This window comes from Falco naumanni, chromosome 2 (assembly GCF_017639655.2).
Source record: "Falco naumanni isolate bFalNau1 chromosome 2, bFalNau1.pat, whole genome shotgun sequence".
In the NCBI taxonomy this organism is placed as follows: domain Eukaryota; kingdom Metazoa; phylum Chordata; class Aves; order Falconiformes; family Falconidae; genus Falco; species Falco naumanni.
Genome location: NC_054055.1, coordinates 44,596,319 through 44,618,716, shown reverse-complemented (window position 1 = coordinate 44,618,716; position 22,398 = coordinate 44,596,319). Strand labels below are relative to the sequence as shown.

General features: G+C 35.3%; 1 protein-coding gene across 6 annotated transcripts in view; it reads left to right on the top strand.

Moving 5' to 3' along the window:
* The window catches only part of DACH1 (dachshund family transcription factor 1), a 370,345-nt gene that overhangs the window by 133,080 nt on the left and 214,867 nt on the right, over positions 1-22,398 (top strand). For all 6 annotated transcript variants that reach the window (XM_040584157.1, XM_040584156.1, XM_040584154.1 and 3 more), the window contains exon 2: positions 21,050-21,165. In XM_040584157.1, coding sequence (XP_040440091.1) covers positions 21,050-21,165 — 116 coding nt within the window. The remainder of the gene's footprint in view (positions 1-21,049; positions 21,166-22,398) is intronic.

The following is a 22,398-nucleotide window of genomic DNA, read 5'->3' as shown; positions in this document are numbered from 1 at the left end:
TCTGCATATAGTACTTGTCTGAAATCAGTTGTTCATATGCTGGAGAAGTCCATGTACATCTTGTATGCAAATTATTATCTTTTAATCTGTTTATGAATACAGCAAGATAGAGGTAACAGAGGTCTGAAAAAATTAACATTGCATTATCTTAGTTTTTTGTGGGGTTAAGTTAAAACTTCGAGAGCATGCTAATATTAACTGTGGTTAATTTACCGTATTTTTATGGCAACTGAAAAAGCAGGGATGGGGTGTGGAGTTGCCTTTTCAGAAATATACCATCTCTGTCCAAGAAAGTCAGTGTGTCAGTGAAATTTTCATGTTTAAGAAGTGACTGTATGATCCACCTCATGTGACTCTCGTATCTTCTTCTCCAGAGGCCAGTAGTAAAATTTCACTTGCATCAAATAGCAGAACTATGTAACTATATAGGTTGTTCAACAATCTTTGAAACGTATCAGCATATGCATAATTCACTTTATTTCTTCTCTGAGATCTTAATCCTTTTAATACATCTTTAGTATTTTTGTGTTGTTTTAGTATTTATGTTCTGAGCCCAATAGCACTGGTAACATAATACTTTTTTGTTTGTTTGTTTGTTGGGTTTGGTTTTGTTTTTCAAATCCAAGGGGAACTATGTTGATAAATTAAGTTTTTCACATCATAAAAAGTATTGTCACCATTGGTGTTATAGGTAGACTCAATAAAGAGGCTGGAGTCTAAGTAAATGGAAAAGCTGAATTTCTGTTGCACTTAAAATCATGGCCCTTTTCATTAAGGAATGAGATTTACCAGGTAATGAGGATACAGGACTTTGACATACGTAACTGCTTATTTGGTACCTTCCATGAAAACTAAAATTTTCTTCTAAAAATGAAAGCTTAAAACACAAAACAGAAAAAACCCTAAAAAACCCCCACCAAATCAACTCTTTACTGGAGACAATATTTTTGAATTTTCAAAATGGAATTCAGCTTTTTGAAATAATTTCTTTTAGAAACACATATAAAATCCTGGTTTGAAACAGTACTGATCCACACCTCTGTAACACATCATTAGAGTACTGACACATTTTAAAAGTGAAACTTAATGAGAAAAAAAGGAAAAAAAAGGAAAATCCTGTAAAAGTGTAAAAGATAAACAAACCAAAACCAAACCATAAAGCTGACATTTTAGAATTGTTCTGTGGAATTGCATCCTGGCACAGACTGATTGGAATAAAAGAACCTCTCTGACCATCAACTCTCAGTGTCTTAGAAACTGAACTGAATTCTGGAAGCATAAGATGTATTAGCTTTGGTGCTTTATATATATATATATATATATATATATTTACAGGCCTTGGCAATATCTGAGAGACCTTGTTTTCATTTCTGGTCACCACCTCAGCAAACTAATCAATGAGGCATGAACTGCTATCTGCAGAGAAAGAAATGAAAAATAAACCAGAGATAATCCTTCAGTTAAAAGGTTATTCTGTGCGATAAAAGCTATTTTGTTAATTTATTTACTTACTGGTACAGTGAGATAAAGTGAGGGAACAATTAGGGAATTCTAGTTGAAAGGATTTAAAAGGGCAATGACGACTTAATATTTTAGGTTATTTGATTGACAATATAGTTACACAGATTTCTTAAACTAAAAAAAAAGTAGTGTTCAGTGAGTCAAAATTCTTTTTACTACAATTAGTATTTTCTGCTATTAGTATTTTCTCAATAGTATCTTCGTGCTCACAAATACTAGTTTTAACCAAATTACCATATACTAATTAGTTTAAGCTAGGTTAATAAGTTGTTTGTTTCGGTAAAGTATCTGCAGTAATAATTGTTTCCAATTTTATCCCTATTTTTCATGTTAAATATATAAGATGTATAAAATCTTTGTTGGTTTTGACCTATATATAGTCTGATAGAAGATATTTGTTATTTGTGGACTATTATATATTATTTAATTTGGTTTATTGCAACTGATTAAAAATTACTTTAATATTCAGATAGTTACTTCTGAATATAAGCACCAAGTGTAAGGAAATTATTAATAAAATCTCCACATAACTTTTTGCAGTAATAGTTCTGGTTTTCCTAGTGTTTTTTTTCCCTAATTTTAAAAAATGTATTTAACAAATCTTCCCAGTGTGCAAGTCTGTATTTTGGAATGTAATTCTGTTTAGTTGTAAAGAATATCATCATAAACATATCGCATATACATCTCTACTGATTCACTATTATTTTGAGAAGCAGAGATACATAGAGATATCTGTCTTTCTCCAAGTCCATCAGGAGGGTTTGATGTGTGCTTGGGAGCATACCCTCTTCAGCTTTTGGAAGTGGACAAGACTTTGCAGCATCCTGTATGCACATAATCATCCGCCTTTAAGAGATTCAGTCTTTAGCTGTTGACACTTTACAACTTCTGTCATTTTACAGGATTGAGGATTATCACTGCCGTGAAATTTTCTGTTTCTCTTTTGGATCTTCATCTTTTACGCTACACGAGGATTGGTCTTTCCTTTTTTATTCTACTTGGAGAGCTGTTTTCCACTTTGCTTTCTCTCTCCCACTTCTCTTTTCATGAATCTTATTTTTTTCCAGAACCTTGAAATTTGCACCTGGTTTTTCTAGCATGGAAAGAGAAAATATTAGATGTTTCTCAGTTGTGTTCTTTCTAATTCCTTTTAAGTTGTAGAGACATTGACCAAGGTCTTGCAAGTTAGAAGCACTTTTTGCAGAGATGGGTTGACCATATCTTCTGTGAACTATCATGGGTATGATACAATTCCAACAAAAATAAAGGGGAGTCTTTCCTTTGATTATAAAGAAAAGGGCTCATGACCTTTGTAGCCAACAGTGGCACGGTAACAGTGCTGGAAGGGTATCAAGCAAGTCCTCTTTAATGCCAAATCCAGGCAATGGAGTATAATAAATTCCTGTGCAACCGTTGCTCCACCCTACAACACAGAGGCTTTTGAGCAACATGGTTTTGAGCTTGTGTTTCCAAGAGAAGCTCTTAGGTCTTTCTCCTCTCTTTGCTCACTGCCTCCACCTCGTGGAGCGGGCTGACCTGCCACAAGGTACGGTTTTCTGAAGAATGATAAACAGAAGAGGTGGATCAGATGAGCTAAGTTCTACCCAGCTAGTTGGAAGTAGAAAGGGATTGTCAAAAATCCATCAAACTAATTCAGAATTTCTGAAGAAAGGGCGGGGGGGGGGGGCGGGGAATGGGCAGCTGGAGAAAAAAAGTGCTAAACCGTGCTTGGAGGAAGAGAGTTTTTGTAATCGAAGACTGGAAAACTGCAATGAAACAGGCATCTTACAGCCTAGCAGTCACTGGCTGCATTTCACAGAGCATCTCTTCTCACTCCTCCCTCCCCTATAAAGCACCTTTATTTCCTATTTAAAACCTGTGTTTTTCATAATGTAATAATTCATATGTATGTTAGTGTGATTGTGTGTTAGGAGTTTTCCAAATACACTAGACTAGAAGCTGTTCTGAAGGACTCCTGCCTGACATGTCCAGGCAAACAGGATGCTAAAAGAATATACTGCTGGTATGCATGTATGCTCAAGATACAAATAGTTAACATTCACATTGAAGTAATAAACTACCAAATTTGGGGTCTCATTTTGGTAGTTTATGTTGTACCTTGTGCAATGCAGGGTTAGCCCTTTATATCGTGACTTTATTTGATGAAAATTCATGTTCACATGCAGAGTAGAGAAGCACAAGTTAAGGCTGATTTGACTTAAGTGTTTTCAGTGATGTGACTGCTGCTGCTGCAAGCCAGCATAAGCTTTAACAGCTTCTTGTTCCTGAGCAAGTGTAAGTGAATACGACTCTCTTTTGGGCTAGAGTTTGCAATTTTCATCTGCTCAGAGCAGTCACACGCTGAACTTGGTTGTAACCAGAAGAAAATTAAGTTCCTGTATGTGTTTGTTACAAAGGATGTGATACATGGCCAGAGCATGTGTACTGAGTGTCTGCAGTCTTAAGAAGTAGAGTGGTCACTACCTTCTTTAAAAACATGGTTACAGAAAGAGAAGAAATATGAGAATCATAGAATCATTTACTTAGAAAAGACCCTTCAGATCATTCAGGGTCAACATTATGTTGTAAACATAACACTGCCAAGTCCACCACTAAAACATGGCCTGAAGCACCACATCTACACATCTTTTAAATATCTCTGGCGATGGTGACCCAGTCACTTCCCTGGGCAGCCTGTTGCAGTGCCAAATACTCTTTCGGTGAAGAGGTAGAGGTGGAGACTTTCTGCTCTCCCATTTCAGCAGCTTAGTGGTCAAGGTGGGATGTGGGGGACCGACTGGGTAGCTGCAAGGTTGTCTGTCAGAAAATGCAGTAAGTTGGTCAGCAAGAAGACTAGTATCACAAACAGTCCATACTTATTCTAGGGTAGGACACTCTCTGTTCCTCTTGAAGCTATCCAGGTACATGAATGGGAATGAAAGACTCCTTGGATAAGAGGAAAAAAATGATAAGGGAATTCATCTATAAAGCAAAAATGTTGAGTGCTAATCTGTGCTTAGATAATGTTTTAATGTAAACTAAGCAAAATCTGTACAGCAGTCAGAAATCCTCTTCCCAGATTAGATCTTACTAATAATACATTTTTTATTGTTTGTTGTTTAGTAGGTCTCAGTCTCTTTTTCCATCATAATATTATTATCCTCACCTGCCTACAGGATGATGATTAGTTTTCTTTATAACAGAGTTGAGTTGTATCCCTCAGTTTGCGTTGAGAAAGTCTTTCTATGTGTGTATTTCATATTCTGCATCAGCAGTCTATACTTCAGACTATTGTATACAAGTTAATGACTGCTTCTCTTTCTGTAGTACCTGTGTTAAATGTGAGAACTGTAGCTGCCTAGTAGTTAGGCTACTAGGGTCTCTCTATAGTCACTTGTAGCCACAAACACAACCCAAAAGTGATTTATGTCATCTTAAGGTAGATGACTTAGTAGAGAAGGGGATGAATAGATCTTGGAGGGTATCTCTTGCTCTCTAGAGAAACATTATAAATGTCTAACTTCAACTGAATACTTACTTCTGGAAAATTTGGGGTAAATTAATATTACCCTTTAAAACTTTTTTTTAAAAATCAACACCTTTAAATGAAAAATTTTGTGAAATGAATTTGTAGAATATGTTGTAATGAAATATTTACTATTTAAAGTTTGACTTCTATGTAACTTCAAAATACATTTTACTTGCTTTTTGCCTGGAGAATTAAGTCTAGAAGTAAGCTATTCAGCTTCCAAAAAATAACAGTTTATATTTGAAAAATCATCACAGTCTTTTCAGAACTGATGGGAAATGGTGCCACATCTAATACATTATTTATCAAGCTATGATTGCAGGAATAACAAATATCTTAATTAGTGGAATTAATCAATTATGCCTTCATACATTTGTAGCCTGTACTCCTCTATAAGAAAAAAAAAAAAAAGTTTCTTCTGTTATTCTACCTTTTAAAAAATGTGGTTATCATGCTCTCCTTCTTTCAAGCATTTAGAACAAAGTCCTGATAATTTAATTACATGCCTCATTCAAATGCAGGATCATATGAACCTTTAATGGCTCAAATCATCTGTTTACTAATAATTCATCCAGTAGTGCTTTTTTTTGAAGGGAGAACCTTATCTGCAATTTCACTTTGGTACAGTATTATAATTATAAAAGAATAACAATATAGTTGTACAGTCTACCATTTAGTTCGATGTTTTTGGGTGCATTTAAGCTATTGAATTAATCTCACTTTTAAACAATAGAATATAATACTTTAATAGCTTGCCTTTGCACTGGCTTTGTGGGATGCTGAAATTAGTTTTATAATGCACTGTGTATAGTTTCTGCTGAATCTGATTGCTTTAGCAGCAGTCAGTTTGATAGTATCAGGTTCCAGCTCGCATTGCTGGGTCAACATGGACCCAGGCCATTAAAGGAGAAAGGTTCAGGGAAAGTTCATTTCTATTGTTTTACCATGGTTACAAAACAGAAAAAAAAAGGAGAAATCCTGCATTTGTAACATATTGCTTCCTTGGGCCCTGAAGGTACTATGATCTTTTTTCCATCTTAAATTGAACACAGGAATATAAACCTCCTGATTATCTGTAATGTAAACAAAAGAATATTTTCTGATCACTTTTAAAGTAAAACACAGATGTTCTGCATTGACTGCTGATGTCATTAAACAAAATGTTTGTATTCATTTAATTTGATCTCCCAAACTGTTAACGTTTAAATTTGTTACAAGGTCAATAGAAAAATTAAAACTTCATACTGGCTGTTATATTACTGACTTTTGTTTACATAATTTTCACTTTAATTAACTCACAGTAAGCCTGTTGAAATAAGTATGTTTGCTTTTGCTTTAAAACATAACCTGCCCATTGAAGCATTTTCTTTTTATTGTGGTTATAAAATAAAGAAACATTTTCATGAAAAAGCATGATCTTAAATGTCATCATATGTGTTTAACATTTATGGCAAGGTTGTAAACCACTTGTGAGGTACAATTATGAAAGGGCTTAAATCTTAAGATAAACGTGTTCATTACATATATAAGAAAAAAGAGAGAGAGGATAAAGTACTTTTCACACCATTAGTATGTTTTACAGGTGAAGTGCTGAAGAAAGTTAATTCTGCAGCAATGAGTACTTCATTCAAAGAGATAAATTGTGTAATGGGTGTAATATAAAATAATATAAAATGAAGTTTGCTATCTGTACCGATATGAAGAAATTCTGTTAAGGAAAAGGTTGCACAGGCACTCTCTCAATGGAAAGATTTGCACGAAATTTCACTGAACTCTGAAGGTTGTGACACAGCATAATCTTCAACAATATGTTTTTATTTTTAAAGGCCTTTATGTATGATTCCCATAAACCACTTTTTAGATAAGTGAAGCTTTTTGTGGATGTGACTGTTACATTAGTTATGGAAACTAGCTTGCAGGGGTGAGTGTATATTTGTTATTTTCCAGAGTTGCCTGCCTCTATTATTATTAAATGTGATCTCATTAAGAAAAGCAAATTTCACATATGTTAAACTGGGCCAGGATGAATGTGTATTTTAATTTAAGATCTTTGGGGAACATGCAGATAACATTGTTGACTTAGTATGTGTCATTAATCTTCCAAGACCGTGGTGCAAGGCACGTGCTCTTAGGGTCTGTCTACCCAAAGAGATTTACAAGAGAGATCTGTGGTCATTTGAAAGAGTCATCTCCCTGTACCATTGCTGTTGACTGAATTGACATTTGAGTCTTAACCATACCATTGTGGAAAGGAGAAAAAAAGCAAAGAAAAGGGGGAAAATATTTGGTTGTTTGGCATATGTGAAAGTTAAAAAATGTATAGGGTGCAAATGAGTACTAAGTAAACTATTATCCTTTGTTTACCCTTGACTACACTTCTAGGTTTGATATCCATTAGCAAATGACATCTGTTTTTTCAATTGTCTGTGGTGCTCATTTTCTTTCTTAAATGATTGTGTTAATGTTTCTGTGCCCTGCTAATCACCTGCAGGGATTTCAGTCTGTAGGTATGCATACTACACAGACAGATACACAAACACACATGTATGTGTGTTTACATATGGAGTCATAGAATTGTTTAGGTTGGAAAAGACCTTTAAGATCATCAAGTCTGTTAACCTAGCACTGCCAAGTCCACCACTAAAACATGTCCCTATGTGCCACATCTACACATCTTTTAAATATGTCAAGGTATGGTGACTCAGCCACTTCTCTGGGCAGCCTGCTCCAATGCTTGACAACCTTTTCAATGAAGAAATTTTTCCTAATATCCAACCTGAGCCTCCCCTGATGAAACTTGAGGCCATTTCCTCTTGTCCTGTCACTTACCTGGGAGAAGAGACTGATGCCCACCTTGCTACAACCTTATTTCAGATCCAATTCAGAGCCCTGGAGAACACCAGTTGACTGGCTGCCAGCTGGATTTAACTCCATTCATCATCACTCATTAGGCTCGGCCACCCAGCCAGTTTTTTACCCAGAAAAAGGTACACTTGTTCAAGCCATGAGCAGCCAGTTTCACCGCGAGAATGCTGTGAGAAATGGTGTCAAAAGCTTTACTGAAGTCTGGGTAAACAACATCCACAGCCTTTCCCTCATCCATTAAGTGGATCATCATGTCATAGAATGAGATCAGGTTAGTCAAGTAGGACCTGCCTTTCATAAACTCGTGCTGACTGAGCCTGAACATCTGATTTTCCTATATGTGCCATGTGATGACACTCAAGATGATCTGCTCTGTAACCTTCCCCAGCACCAAGGTCAGACCAACAGACCTGTAGTTCCTAGTATGTAGATACTGTAATGATCAGCCTTACAGATCATAGTTCTGCCATGGTGGGGAGACTGGAGATATTAATCTTTCACCATTTAGTACTTGGTGAAAGAGTCACAGAAGCTGGAGGTGACCTGTTTACATACTACGTGTTTCTCTAGCTCACTTGAGTGGTTCAAAGTCTCACAACCCAGTGGGAGAGAAGATGGCAGTTGGTACTTACTAAAGATGAAGAAGTCTGGATTGATTCCTCCTTTGCTTTAAGGCATTTTTGGACCACACCACCTATTGCCTTTGAAATATCAGCCTAGAGACTCCTGTGTGTGGAGAGTGTAACCCCACTATATGGTCTAATATATACCTGTATGTATGTGCCTGTGTATATATACAAACAAACATATCTCACATAAAGAGTTACTGTGTGAGAAGAGGACTAAATGTCCTATGCCCAGGAGCCCAAGACGTGTCTTGTCATCTTTTTTTCTTATGAAGTCATTGTATAAATGGATAAATTGGAACAGATGACTGCTTTACTATTTGACTTGCCAGACTTCTTTTCTGTATCTGAGCCTTTATAGTTGGAAGATACTGCTTAAAAACTGTAAAACTTTTATCTGTTTTAAAAGAAGGTGTAATGAGAAAGCATCTTTAAGAACATATAGAGTGCCACTTTATTCAGTTCTATTAAAATATATCTGAGATCCGAGTCAAGAAAATTTAGTGAAGGATAATTGATTGTGACAAAATTCTTCTAATTTGCCATATTGCAGTACCCTCTTCCTCAACTACTGTTAAACTTGGAAAAACTGCACGAACTCCCTGTCCAGTTCAAGCTTGGGTGTGCTTTTGTATCAGAAAACTGTAAAGTCTTGAAGACATTGGTCTGACCTTCAGCCAAGCACGTAACCAACTGTGCTTTTTGACAGGATAATGTCTAATTTGATTCCTGTTCTGTAGAAGGGATAGTCTTCTGCTGATTTCTTTTTTTCTGTAGAACTTGATCCATTACCACAGAAAACTGCCCAGTTCTGCTAGAAGTACTTACTAACAGCAGAAAAAGCGTGTGGTTTGGTGAAGTAGGTGTTTCTTTGGTATCATCTCTAGTACTGCAGTGAAGCTTGAAACTGTAAAAGCTAATATGAAGTCTGGAGCAAACAGATAACATCTTGGGGAAAATATTAGTATTGATGAAAATGTCCCTCTTAGTTTGACCCATGACACCTTGATCAGTGTTTACAACATTGAACATTCAGAGATCATCAGCCAGAACAGAAACAGCAGAAAAAAACTTTTGGTTTAGTTTATTTGATGATTTTGGATTATTTTTCATTTCTAAGCCCCTAACTTGCATGTGGCATAATGTTTTCAGACTTTTTCTTCATGTAAGCAAGACAGTGATAGAAAAGTAAATTTTTATCGGTAAATAAACAGAAACAGAGGTACTCCGTTTCTGAAGCTAAGATTTTTAGAAGATAAGAAAATACGAAGAATCAAAATATAATTGTGAATTGGCACCTGCTTGAACTCTTGCCTAACTTGATTCTGGGCATGGAAAGAAAATGTGTTTGTAATTTTTATGATCAAATTGTATTTCATTGTCATCTTAGTGCTCAGTCAGGGTTTGAGCTTGTGCTACGAGCTATATGGACAGAGCCAAAAGATAGTTCAACGTTAATGTTATATATGGAGATGTTCCAGGCACAGAGCATGCCAGTCAAACATCATATGGATGTATATACTGGCCAGCTGTAGTATTCCCCAGGAGAGTGTGTTCTGCAAGCCTATGGTGCCATTTTGACAGTCTTGGAAGTTGTACTCCTATATAAAATTCTCTTATATGAAATTCTGCTGTATGTGTCCCATGCTGCTGAAAGGAAGCATGAATTAAATTAAAGGTGTCTCAACCAGAATTCATCATCAGAATGCATTTGCAAGCATTAGGATAACAGGATGAGTTTAGGTTTTTATTTTGGGTGTTCTTTATTTTGGGTAATGTGAGATGTTTTTGAGAAATGCACTTAGATCTTTTCAGACACAGTGCAACAGTAATTTGAATTAATTTCAAAGTCTAATATCTTTACTTCATAATGTACTTAGGAGGTGGGAGGTAAGGAGACTAGACCATGTGAAAGTTTTCCAGTCACAGAGTAAACACAGAGCAGATCCATAATTAGGCAGGTTAAAGTACATATTAAAATAAACTTCTTGGTAATTGATTTATGCCTTTCTGTAAAATAGATCCTTTGATATCCTTGTATGTAACTCTATTGTATGAAGATTCACACAAATGGAATTACCAGAATTACAAAGAAATATAAGTAAATAATAATAATACTACTAATAATAATTTAAAAATCTTATCAGAAATAGGTACATTTGTCAGCTTTGTTATCTAAAAACATACTACTTGTACTACTAAACAGAAATGACTGATTAACTTTTCAGTGTTTCTCTAGCATAACACATTAGTAGCAGACTGTTATTTCTGACAGGGCAAACTTTACATAAGATAATTATGAGGCAGCTTTGAGCACTGGCTGTGTTTCAGGCCTGCAAATAACATACCTACAAACACTGACTAAGGGTTATGGCGATGTATTTTAAAGTATCACCAGATTTGATCCTCTGTAATTTGATAGCAATGCACTGAATGACTTCTAAGTTGTTGAAAAGATATTAAATAAAAGTGTCTTTAGTTGGATCACTATAATATTTCCATTTGGACCTGTAGTACTATCTGGTTGTTCTTGTTGCTTTTTGGTTTTTTTTTTTTCCCCCCTTCTTTTTTTCTGGGACTTGGGAGGCTCAGACTGGTATTCTGTATCATCCAAATTACTATAGTACTACTGCTTAGGAGGCAAACAGTGCTACTGTTCATGTGGTTATAGATGGTGCTCTGCAAAGAAAATGGGAGGTTGATTTTGAGGGATTGCTTCTGTTCCTTGCCTTCACAAGTAAAAAAAACCCAAACAAACTTATGTTATGATATTCCATAGTAAAATATAAAGGCCAAAGAAGGCTACATCTAGACTTTCAAGGTTGGACACTAACACAACTGGGATCCTTGATTTCACAAACAGATTTTGTGGGGCTGGGTACATAGATCAGGGTTTTCCCCTGGAATATACCATATTTTTTTTTTTCCCTATGAGTTTGTATTTTGCTGTATTTTCGAAGTAAAGTACAACTAGAATACACACAAGGGTTTACTAGTTAAACAGTATCTACAAGGGTAATCATGCCTCCTGTATCTCTTGGTTCACGTGGGGTTTAAGTGGTGGTGTGCTCGGTGTTGCACAAACCCATTGCTATAGTGATATCTGGTTTCTTTCCCAAACAATTTGAAGTCTGAACAACAGAGATTAAACTTATGACATGCATACTCTTTAACTTATAATTTAGGAATTGCTTACTGATACCAGATAGAAATGCACTCAGTCAGAAAATAGAGTCATTTCACCAGTGTTACTTGCACAGTGCTACCCAACATAAATATCTCACTCTGACCCTAGATATCATCTGCTCAAAGCAGCCTGTAATTTTTAATGCTCAGTACTCACCTAGTAGATTCATTTATGGATTTGTATTTGTACATGTGTACAAATACAAACCACCTTATTTAAAGGTTTAAATTCTTGATTTCAGTGGATACAGTTGTTAAAATCAATCTGCGTTCTATTAGTTGTGCAGTTACAGCTGTACAGACTAACGGAGAATCTTTCAGTATTTCATATCAGTACTGGTACTCTCAAATGTACAATAAAAGTCACTTCCAAGCTTTTTTTAGGTGGATCCAGCAGTTCTTTGGAAGTATACAGTTAATGAGTGTGAGGTTTTCAGAATTAAAAATAAGGTGAATAAAGGGCAGTGAACATTAACCACAGGCTCTGGCAGAAGCTAGAATAAAATTTTTCATTTTGAGTATAAATAGTTTTTTAAAGGGCAAAGGGTTTAAGATATAGGCAGGTTCATTAAAAAGGTGACAGTTCACTTGTTTCAGCATTTCATGCGAAGAATTGTGGCCAGTTCAGTGATGAGTGCATTCAGATATTACAGTGGATACACTTATATGATAGAGCTCCATTATTAACTGTTATGAATAAGAATATCATATTAATTAGCAAACTGCCAGAAGAACCAGATTATTTTCACAAAATACTTGCCTTCAATTGTACAGGGTTTTTTTTCCTTTCTCATTTGAGCCTAAATCAGCATTGAAATGTTTATGTATCTTAAATTTAATACAGGCAGTAATGATCACCAGCTTTGTGACCCCTTGAGCAATGGTGGGCTTGTTTATTATGTGGGTGTTTTTTGTTGGTGTGTTTCTGTTCTTTTTTTTAAAATGGATTTCAAAATGGCAGCTGCTGCCCAGTATGTTCTACTGGGAAACAAATCAGGAAGCATTATTTTTCAAAATGAGTTAAACAGAAATTTCTTAAAGGAAGATACTCACGTTATGTATGTATGAATATATATGTGTTCAAAAAAGGAGTGTGCTATTATATGGCCTAATTCTGTTTTGAGTCTAATTGGTTATTTGTACATGCAATTATCTGATTTATGTTCACAAATTTGTAATTACATGTGCAAGTTATATGCAGAGATGAATGCAGATGGTTAGAAAACAAGCCTTGAAGCAGGACTGTTCATTCCAACTGAAGTTCATACATTTAAATCATTGTTGCAGGCCATATGCAGCCTCTAACAGACATAACCACATCAGTTACACTTGCTTCACATTAGGAACCATCTCAGCAGCTTGAAGTAGAAACTTTTTTTAAAAATGAAAGTTTAAAATTCTTTTAGATTGCGTCATTATGGATCAAACCTGCCTTTCTGGCCTAGTAGCTCCATGCTTGACATTTTTATAATATGCATAGTAGATATTGTTTTGAAGGGATGTTTTTAGAATTAAAAGCCTAAGAAAAGATGAAAACAGTTGAGGAAAAAATAGGCTTTGCATCTGTTATAGTTTGGGGTTTCATGTGGGTGCATAACACTGTTAGAAGGAATCATTTAGCTTGCATATTTAAATTATGGGTGCGGTTTATGCTGTAAGGTTGAGTGAAATGGGGAAGGCATCTGTTATAACTTGACAGAAAGCATTTGTGGGAAGCATGCACTGCAGATCACTGCTTTTTGTACACTTTGAGTTTTGGTTTTTTTTTTGTAGTTGCAAGAATTATTCTGAAAAGACAGCAGTGTAAGTAGAAGTAATAAATATGATTTTGCAAGGTTATTGTTATTGTTAATATTCCTAAGTAAATTTCTTCAGTATCTCCAGAGCTGTGATTTCTGTACTTCTATTGGATATTCTATTCTGAGTACTTTTTCTGAAGCAAAAATCTATCAATATGGTTTGAATTTATGCATGAGTTCTGTTTAATAATCACATTTCATTGTTCATTCAGACTTATTTTCTACTCTGTCTTGTATGGCTGTCATCAGAGGCTTGTGTTTCACAGTTATTACATAATCATGAGAGCCAACATACTTAAATATTTTAAGAACTTTCAGGCAGATCTAGTGTGTCAGCTAATTAGATGAAGCAGTGAACTTTTTGGCTTAATTTACTTCTGACATCATAATTCTGCCACCCAACAGAATTAGATTAATTTCTTATTCTGTTTTTCCCTTTCCAATAGATGACTTACAGATCTCAATTTCATTAAGAGAACAGTCACATTTCAGTAATATTTTAAACTTATGTACAATCACGACTGTAGTCAAATCTGGTACTGTAATTTACTCCAGTAACGCTCAGATTTCTAACTGGCTTTATTTCCTTTCTTGCCCTTTAGGTCATTCATATATTCAAGTAGTATGGTCAGTCAAGCAGAATTTTTTTCTTAGATTCTTTTGTTGTGTTTGTGGTGGGACTTCAACCATCAAGTGAGAGCTGGCAGGTGATTTTGTAATATATATTCTGTATATTCTTGCGGTCTTGTACCTTGTGTCTTGTACTCTTGTGTAAAGAATGTACCTCATCTTGCTGAAAAGCAGAGTGATTTGGGCTGCAGTGTTAAGGAAGATGGAAATGATATGATGTTTACATGACTGGTCTGTTAGGAAAAGGAGTAATTCAAAAAGGTCTTCTTTATCCCCACCAAAAGCTTAGCATCCTAGTACTGACCCATGCTCACGTATTGCTGTGGTAGATTACTTTGGAATGGGATGTAGAGTGCAGTACATTTTCTTCCATTTGGCTTAATTATTTGTACCACTGATAAACTGGTTCTGCTTTTCTGACCAGATATCCATTTTTGGCCATTTTGGTTCAAAAATAGGGGTAAAGTGTTCTGTTACTGAAATGCTGTATTGCTTTATCAGTATGCACTACTCACTGCTATAGCACAATGTAATGCTTTTGAAAATCATTCATATATTTCTTTGTGAAGATTTTTAAACAGATCTTTGTATTTATTTTTATCGGCATTGTTTGCTGTCTCAGTAACTCCTAGTATATCATGAGTTCAGCACTAATTATTGCGTGAGAACATTTTATGTTTAACTGTGAGAAGAAAAATAAATTTAAGGTAATTGCACTGAGAGTTTTATTGTTTTATACGACTGCTGCAAGTAAAAAGGACATGGTGTGATTTCTAATGTTTGTTTTACTAACTGCCAAAATAGATATATGCCCAGTCTTAGAACTGCATTCTTTTGCTTTGTTTTTGAGTGGGAGTATAAAGGGAAAACTTAAAATAGTAAAGTGTAAGGTTTAGATCTATGTATGTTGTCATTTTTTTGCCTTTAAAATGCTGGTTCAGTGCATTAGAAATATTTATGAAGGTTACCTTGGCAAACATTTTCCAACCAATGGAATTAAATTAACAAAAGTCAGTCTTCCTAGACCTTATTTTTCAGAATTGACACACCCTTGGCTCAAGCCTTAGTGAAGAGGCTGCACGTATGACGCTGAGAGCAGCATGGCAGCTGTGCCAAGATCCAGAAGTACCATATATACCATGTGGGAAGAGTCCAGTGTCTTTGGTTACAGATTGCCACAGGGCATCCCTGTCTTTGCATTAAGTCAGCAAGTAGCTTCAGGCTGTGACATCCTCAGCCCTTTTGCAGTGACCATGGTATGGCGAGCGCATAGTAACCACTCCCAGTGGCTGTTCACCTAAATTACATTCCGTCAGGTTTTTTGGGGTCAAAAATTCTGTGTCAGGCTTTGAAGCACTGAGGAGAGGTAGAACAACTGAGAAGTAAAGCCTAGATTTTCAGTATGTACCTAAATGAGATGCATAAATGCTGATGTAGCTAGAATTGATATTGATATTCAAAGCTGTTCTAAGCAATTCTAAAAACATTAAAAATATGTTAAATAAATACACCAAATGCTTGTTACAGATTTGCTGCCTATTACTTCCAGAGTGTAACTCTCCCTGCCACCCCCTAGTATTATTGATTATAAAACTGCTTGGCCAATGGCAGCTTCAGTGCATCACATTTGCTCAATTTCAAATGGGGACAATATTTCTATGCGCTAAACTTGCTCACAGACAAGGTTAAAAACAAAACTGTAAATGTAGAAAACTGGGCCTGAAAATAGTTAGTTTTAGCTAGAAAGACAGTTTGCTTTCTTACAACTGGTCTGAGTTGCTGTTTTCTTTAGGGATACGTCATGTATGGAATAGAAAGAATTTTAAAGAGTGAAACTGTGTTCATCTAGAGTTAATTTTGCTCAATTATTCCTCCAAGTCAGGAGGTGAGAAAGATAAATCACAGCATTATCTCAACTTTGTCGCGCACATGTTTTGCTATGCAATCAGTCATCTAGAAAATGCTAGTAACATACTCTGAGAGGTAAACTACTTATGAAGAGTTTCCGCTGTGTTGGAACCAGTACCTTCCTTGATGCTCAGAACTCTAACAGAAATCAGTGGGAAGTCTACATGTCTAAGGCTTTCAAGGATGAGACCCTTAAATTTTAAGGCCATGGCTGTCTTCTGTCAGATAATGAAAAGAGCTGAATGGAAAGTCCGCTTTCTTTTGGAGCCTGCCGATAAACCTGTACCTGTTCTCCCTTCGTCTGTTTCCACATGATCATGCGGGACCAGATCTTCTGCTGATTATGCCCACTTTTAATTGTTTTGCACTATCAAAGTAAATTATAGGAGCAAGCTCATACTTTGATAATACAATTGGAGGTGTATAAAACTGTAGAAGTATAATCAAAGCACAACATTTTAGCTGGTAAAAACCACTGACTCTTCCATTTTTTATTCTTTAATTCAGCCATCTGTTGTCTAGATTCAGTTACACAGGAAGGATGTAAGACTAATGTATGTTGATCAAAAGACCAAAAAAGAACTACTTCAGAGAACTTGCTGTATTTTAGGACAGTGTACTCTCAATTGCTTCTCATGTTTTGTACGTTTTATGCCAGTCACAGTGCAGAACACATAGACACCCTTTCCGTCAAAGATGAAAATGTTAGAGCCGTAGTGTTTCTTGAAGTATTTGTGAAAGTTGAAGGGGTGAAATACAAATGATGGATTTATTTTCAGTGGTTCTGGGAAGTGTTCTGAATATCTAATTATCTGATGCTAATGAAGAAAATATTTCCCTCCCTTTTTGAGAGTTTCAAGGTTCACCAGTCTGCACCTTTAGTTTCTCTGTTACATAATGATAGATTGTAATAGTAAGTTGTGATAATTATCTAAAAAATAAAGCCCATTTGTCTATGGTAATGTCTTCTAAGCCATGAAAAAAGTTTTCAGATTTTGATAGAAAGTTTACACAAGCCTATATAAGGCAAATGAGTTTTGAGAGAGCTAAATGCATTTAGGTGCTTCACTTTAAAAACTGAATACTAAGTTAGTAATATGTGGTCCTGTAGGAAGCTTTCATTTTCTTCTTCAACATATGTTAAGATATCTCACATATGAAAACTTCAGTGAGGAAAATATCCAGCTTACATATTTATATTTCTAAAAGCAGAAAGAGTGACAACATTTCTATTGCATATGCTTTTTAATAGGTAAACAAGGAACTAGTGACTTCCCTTTGACGTCTCCTGAGGTCTTTAAGCAGTTAATTATTGTGGCTTGCTTGAATATTTGTTGAAATGGTCTAATTTCTACTCTCTCTAATTTAATCTTCAAAGAAAGAAATAGGGGAGAGGAAGACCGGCTATGACTTCCAGATGTAGGTCTGTTTCTTCTAGCGTCTTCTTGTGGAGTCCCAAAAGACTTCTTGACTTCCCTGTACTATGACCCTAGGTATTCACAAGACTTATGTTAGCTTTTTGGGTTTTGGCACTTCAGTCTGTTCATCTTAGCTCTAAAAAATCTAAACTGTATTCATGTTCAAAATCAAAATAAATCAGCTTTGAATAGTTTATCGATTGAGATAATTAGCATTACCTTAAGAAGTCAAATGTGTCTTCAGAAGAACCAGTGTTGTTCTTCCAATGTTTTAAATCAGATAAGACAAAATCTTGCAATATCTTTTATATCTCCAGAAAAGCTTATATATAAAATCCAAATTTGAGAAAAAAAGTATTATCAACTGTTTTTAAATGATGATTTTCGTATCTCAGTGACATTAACTAGAAGAATAACTTACATTGCTCTGGTGTTCAAATGCATCTTTTGCATAAGAAATCAACTCATACTTATTTAAATTATATTTTATTTTCATACTGAAAACAAATGTAGTGATTTTGGTGCAAAATAGGAATGTGAATACTTTGAAGCAGGCTTTTTATCTTGGAATGAAGATGAGCTTGTCCTAATGTAAAAATAAGTAGGTCTTATTTTTCTTGTGTCTCCTAAGCACAAATTTAGGAAAAATACCAACAAAATAATTCATTGATCTATTTTTATCATTCTGTTTATGATCAATAAACTCATTTGCTGTGCTTTTAATGATTGTTTAAAGGAGTTTATCGTATAGCTATAAATATACAAACCAACATACATATAAAACAACAAACAAGTTTTCAGGTAGAATCAACGTCACTAGTTTTTTGAAGTATTTTTACATACCATTTTTTCTACAGCTTTGGTAACGATGCATACAAAATTCTTACAATTATAGCTTGAAAACATATTTTATGAAATGGTAGTATTTCAGGTTAGGAATTTGGTTAATGAAACAAGTACATAGTATAAATAACAAAGTAAGACAATTATTATTACTTTATTTGTTATCGGGGGCAATCAATTTTACTTATTTTAATTGTGTATTGCGTAGTCTACCATGACTCTAAATCAGATCTTCTAGACCTTAAGAAATAATTCTTAGAAGTGTTTTTCTGTCTTGTGATAAGGAACAAGCATTTCTTAAATAGATAAAGGCCTTTCTATAGTAAACTGGAGTTAGTGCTTTGTCACTTAAAAATGGTATCAGGATAAAAGAGGCTTACTTCTCAGAAATTTCATTTAGATTTTGTTTATTGGGTTGAAATTGGGAGTTTAGGACTTCAGGAAAATGCTTGGTAAAGTTTTGGATAAATCATGGGGTAGAGTTGGATTACAGGGTTCATTTATAGCTTTGAGTGTGACAGCCCATTTGTACAGACTAGCGCAATCAGCTTGATTGTCAGAGGTGCCCAAAGGAGGAGTTTTGCCTTGGATATTTCAATATCGCTCACCTATAATTTGCTGCTCACCTTCATATACAGATTCGGACCATAGGTGTCTTCTCTTAGACTTTGAAGAGGGTTGGTTTTATTGTTCAAAATCAAAGAAAAAAGCATTCAGGCTTCACCGTAGCTATCTTTGGTAGTGAACATCAAAGAGAGTCTGCAGGCGTGAACTTGTTTTTTAAAGACATGGAAGTCATTGGTAGGTTGTGCATTATGCCGTGGCACCCCACTTGTGCTTTCTATGCTGTTGTAAGACCCTTCCATACTCATATCACAGCAGTGATTTGAGAGCAGTGTATCATAAGTATTTAAGTTAAGACATTAAAGTTTTCTTACGTTAAAAGTGGCATTTTTTTGTGGGTGAATATATTAGAAACACTCCATTTAAAACAGATCATTTTTGTCTATAATGTTTTTATCAGGTTTATGTGTATTCATGGTATGTTTATATTTATTGTAAATCACAAAGGAAATTTCAAAGAAAAATGGAAGGCACTTAATTTGGTTCTGCGAGCTGAAATAAGACTATTCTTTTTTGACTACTGTTTTTCTTGTAGTTGTGAAAATATGACAATTTTGTTTGTGTTAAAGAAGATGAAAAATCCCAAACCAATCAAAGAAATTATCAAGCTTATAATTTTAATAATGACCTCAGCTCAGGACATTAAGTTGGAAATTAATGATCAGTTAAGGTTAATGACTCAATGCCTTGAGTCATTAAACTCTAAGAAAATGCCCTGTACTTTGATTGGTTTTGGTGTATTAAAGGTAGGTTGTAGAAGTTACAAAAATAGGTATTTCCAAACACAAGGGGAATGAATATGAATGGAAACCAGAGGTATTTTATTATCTACCTCCTTTGCAGTTCCAGCGTAGCTAAAAATGCCATTATCCTTGATTAGATTTTTTGTTAACATAAGGATGTAAGGACCAAACCCTTTCATAGCCACCTTTCTTTCCTGTTTTGAAACAAATGAAGAACCTCAAATGTTTGGCAAAGCATAGGTTAATACTGCAGTGTTAGAACACACATCACCTATTTCTGTGAAGTTATTCCACAATGTCCCCTAAATAAGCAGTTATAGGGTATTGCAATAATACTATGCTGCGATGTGTTCATAAGAATACAAGCCTTTGGATATGCATTGTATGTAGCAGGTACATATTTGCATGTAAGTGGGTAATAAGTATTTTCATTGTAATCCGTATCTAATTTGTATGCTACTTACACAGTCCAGGAGATGGAAAGTTGTGTATGTGAGCATTTAACAGGCAGTGAGTGCTTAAACCTGAAGCCCTTTATTTTTCTGTACTGGACAGATGTAAGCTGCTATGATGGCAGTTGCTCAACAATATCTTATAAATAATTCCGAGTTCTTTCTGACATAAAATAGTATATTTAAAGTAAGGTGTCTTAGTGAGATTTTCACTTTAAATAGAATAAGGGTTAAATGATAACTTGACTTATCTTTTAAATGACAAAAAATAAAGAAATTGCAAGACCTTTTCACACATTAGATATGTATTGTCATTTATCATCTAGATATCAGGCTAGCAGTGCGAAGTAATAAAACATATCATCGAAAAATGTGCTATAGGTCTGAATCACTCTTTCATTCCACCTCCCAGCTAACTGTAGTATTAAATCAAACAAGCAGAACATTTCCTTAGGCAGCCATTGCCTTTTAATTTCCTGAAGAACCTTAAAATATCATTCATTACAAGTACTACACATATTTGGTTTTTAAAAGTCTCATAAATCAATAGCAGGCTGACTGTAATAATTATTACAAGTTAGTGCATAATTTTCGTGCTGAAGGCTGCATGCAGAACTTTAGCATATGCAAACGAGGCAATTCAAACTGTGTATAGATATTAATATGAAGAAGCAGGTAACGAGGTGCAGGCTATGAATTATGCATCAAGAGCGGCTGATCTTCAATGAGGAAAATGAATTCAGCATGTAATCTAATTAGTGATGGAAGTCTATTACATCTAACTGCAAAAGCAACCGTCCTTGAAACAAATTTATTTACAGTCCATGTTACCACTTGAAACAACTTTGAAATTATTTGTAAGACAACAGCTTAATTGTAAAAATTTTTTTGTTTGTTTGTTTCAGTTCTAGACCTGGAAGGCCTCCTAAGAGGACTCAAAGTGTCACCTCCCCAGAGAATTCTCATATCATGCCACATTCTGTCCCAGGCCTAATGTCTCCTGGAATCATCCCGCCAACAGGTAGGATCACTAGAAACACCTTCACACAGGCAGTCTTTTGAATTCATGGCTTATATCCACTTGTTAATAAATTAACAGTCTAGGAAACCAGCACCCGCATACCACAAAGGAGTTCCCGTAATGTAACATTATTGCTACATAAACGTATTGTATGTAATGGAAATTGTGGCAGCTCAGTACTTTAAAATACAAATAACTGAGCAAATAATAATACTGTATAATTTTTCCCCCTGTTATTTTTCTTTATAAACAAAAAACCTTTCAAAGCATGTATTAGCTATCATTAGACAATAATCTCCCTATTCATTTTTAATAGATCAAATATCTTCTGATTTTTTGCTGCTTTGCTTGATTAGATAATGTCATCATGAATATAGTTGCCTGAAGAAACCGAGTTAGTTAAAATAACTCCATGCTGCACACACGTCTGTCTTAATTTTTCATCCTGAAATTCTATTTTTGATATGTCTCCTGAGGCCTTATACTAAAGTCCTGTAACAATCTGTTTCTCAAACTACTGTTTTCTTTTGAAAGTTACTATAACATCTCCTAGCAGTGACTTGCTCTTAGACATAGTTACATTAAGAAAGGCTCTGTGGCAGGAAGGAGTTGAACAGAGCCACCTGAAGATGGAAGCACCCAACAGTCAAGCTGTTGTTGGTGGTTCCACCTTCTCTTTCTTCATATTACAGATGAGTTAAATTCTCCCACTTGCTTCTACAAAGCTCAGCTGAGCTTCCATTTCTTCCCCAGTTGTTTCCTACTTGTTTGCATGGTTCAGTCTCTAGTACTGATTTTCTTTAAGGCAAAGGAACGATAGTAAACTAGACAGATCCAAACAGAGAGGAAGATTACTAGGTCTTGAGGATTGGATAGATGGGTGGGTGTCTGAGCATGTGCCCATGATCACGTCTGTTTAATTATGAGCATGATCCTTGGCATGGCTTTGGTCACAGATGACTAACATTCTCAAAAAAAATGCACAGTTCAAGAAATAGCTCAGACCAGAAACTGTTGGCAGTTTGGATGCTAATGTCTTGTCTGTCTGGTGGAGGGAGGAAAGTGAAGAGAGTTTAGGTCTGTGGACAAAAGTGGGGCCATGCATCTTTGCCTTGGGGCTCAAGAGCTGCTTGCATAGTGAGATAGAGACATAGCCAGAAATATTTTGTTAGAAATTTACAGTTTTTCAGAAGGCTAAAGATCAAGAGGAGTGACAAAATGAAGAGAAGTCAG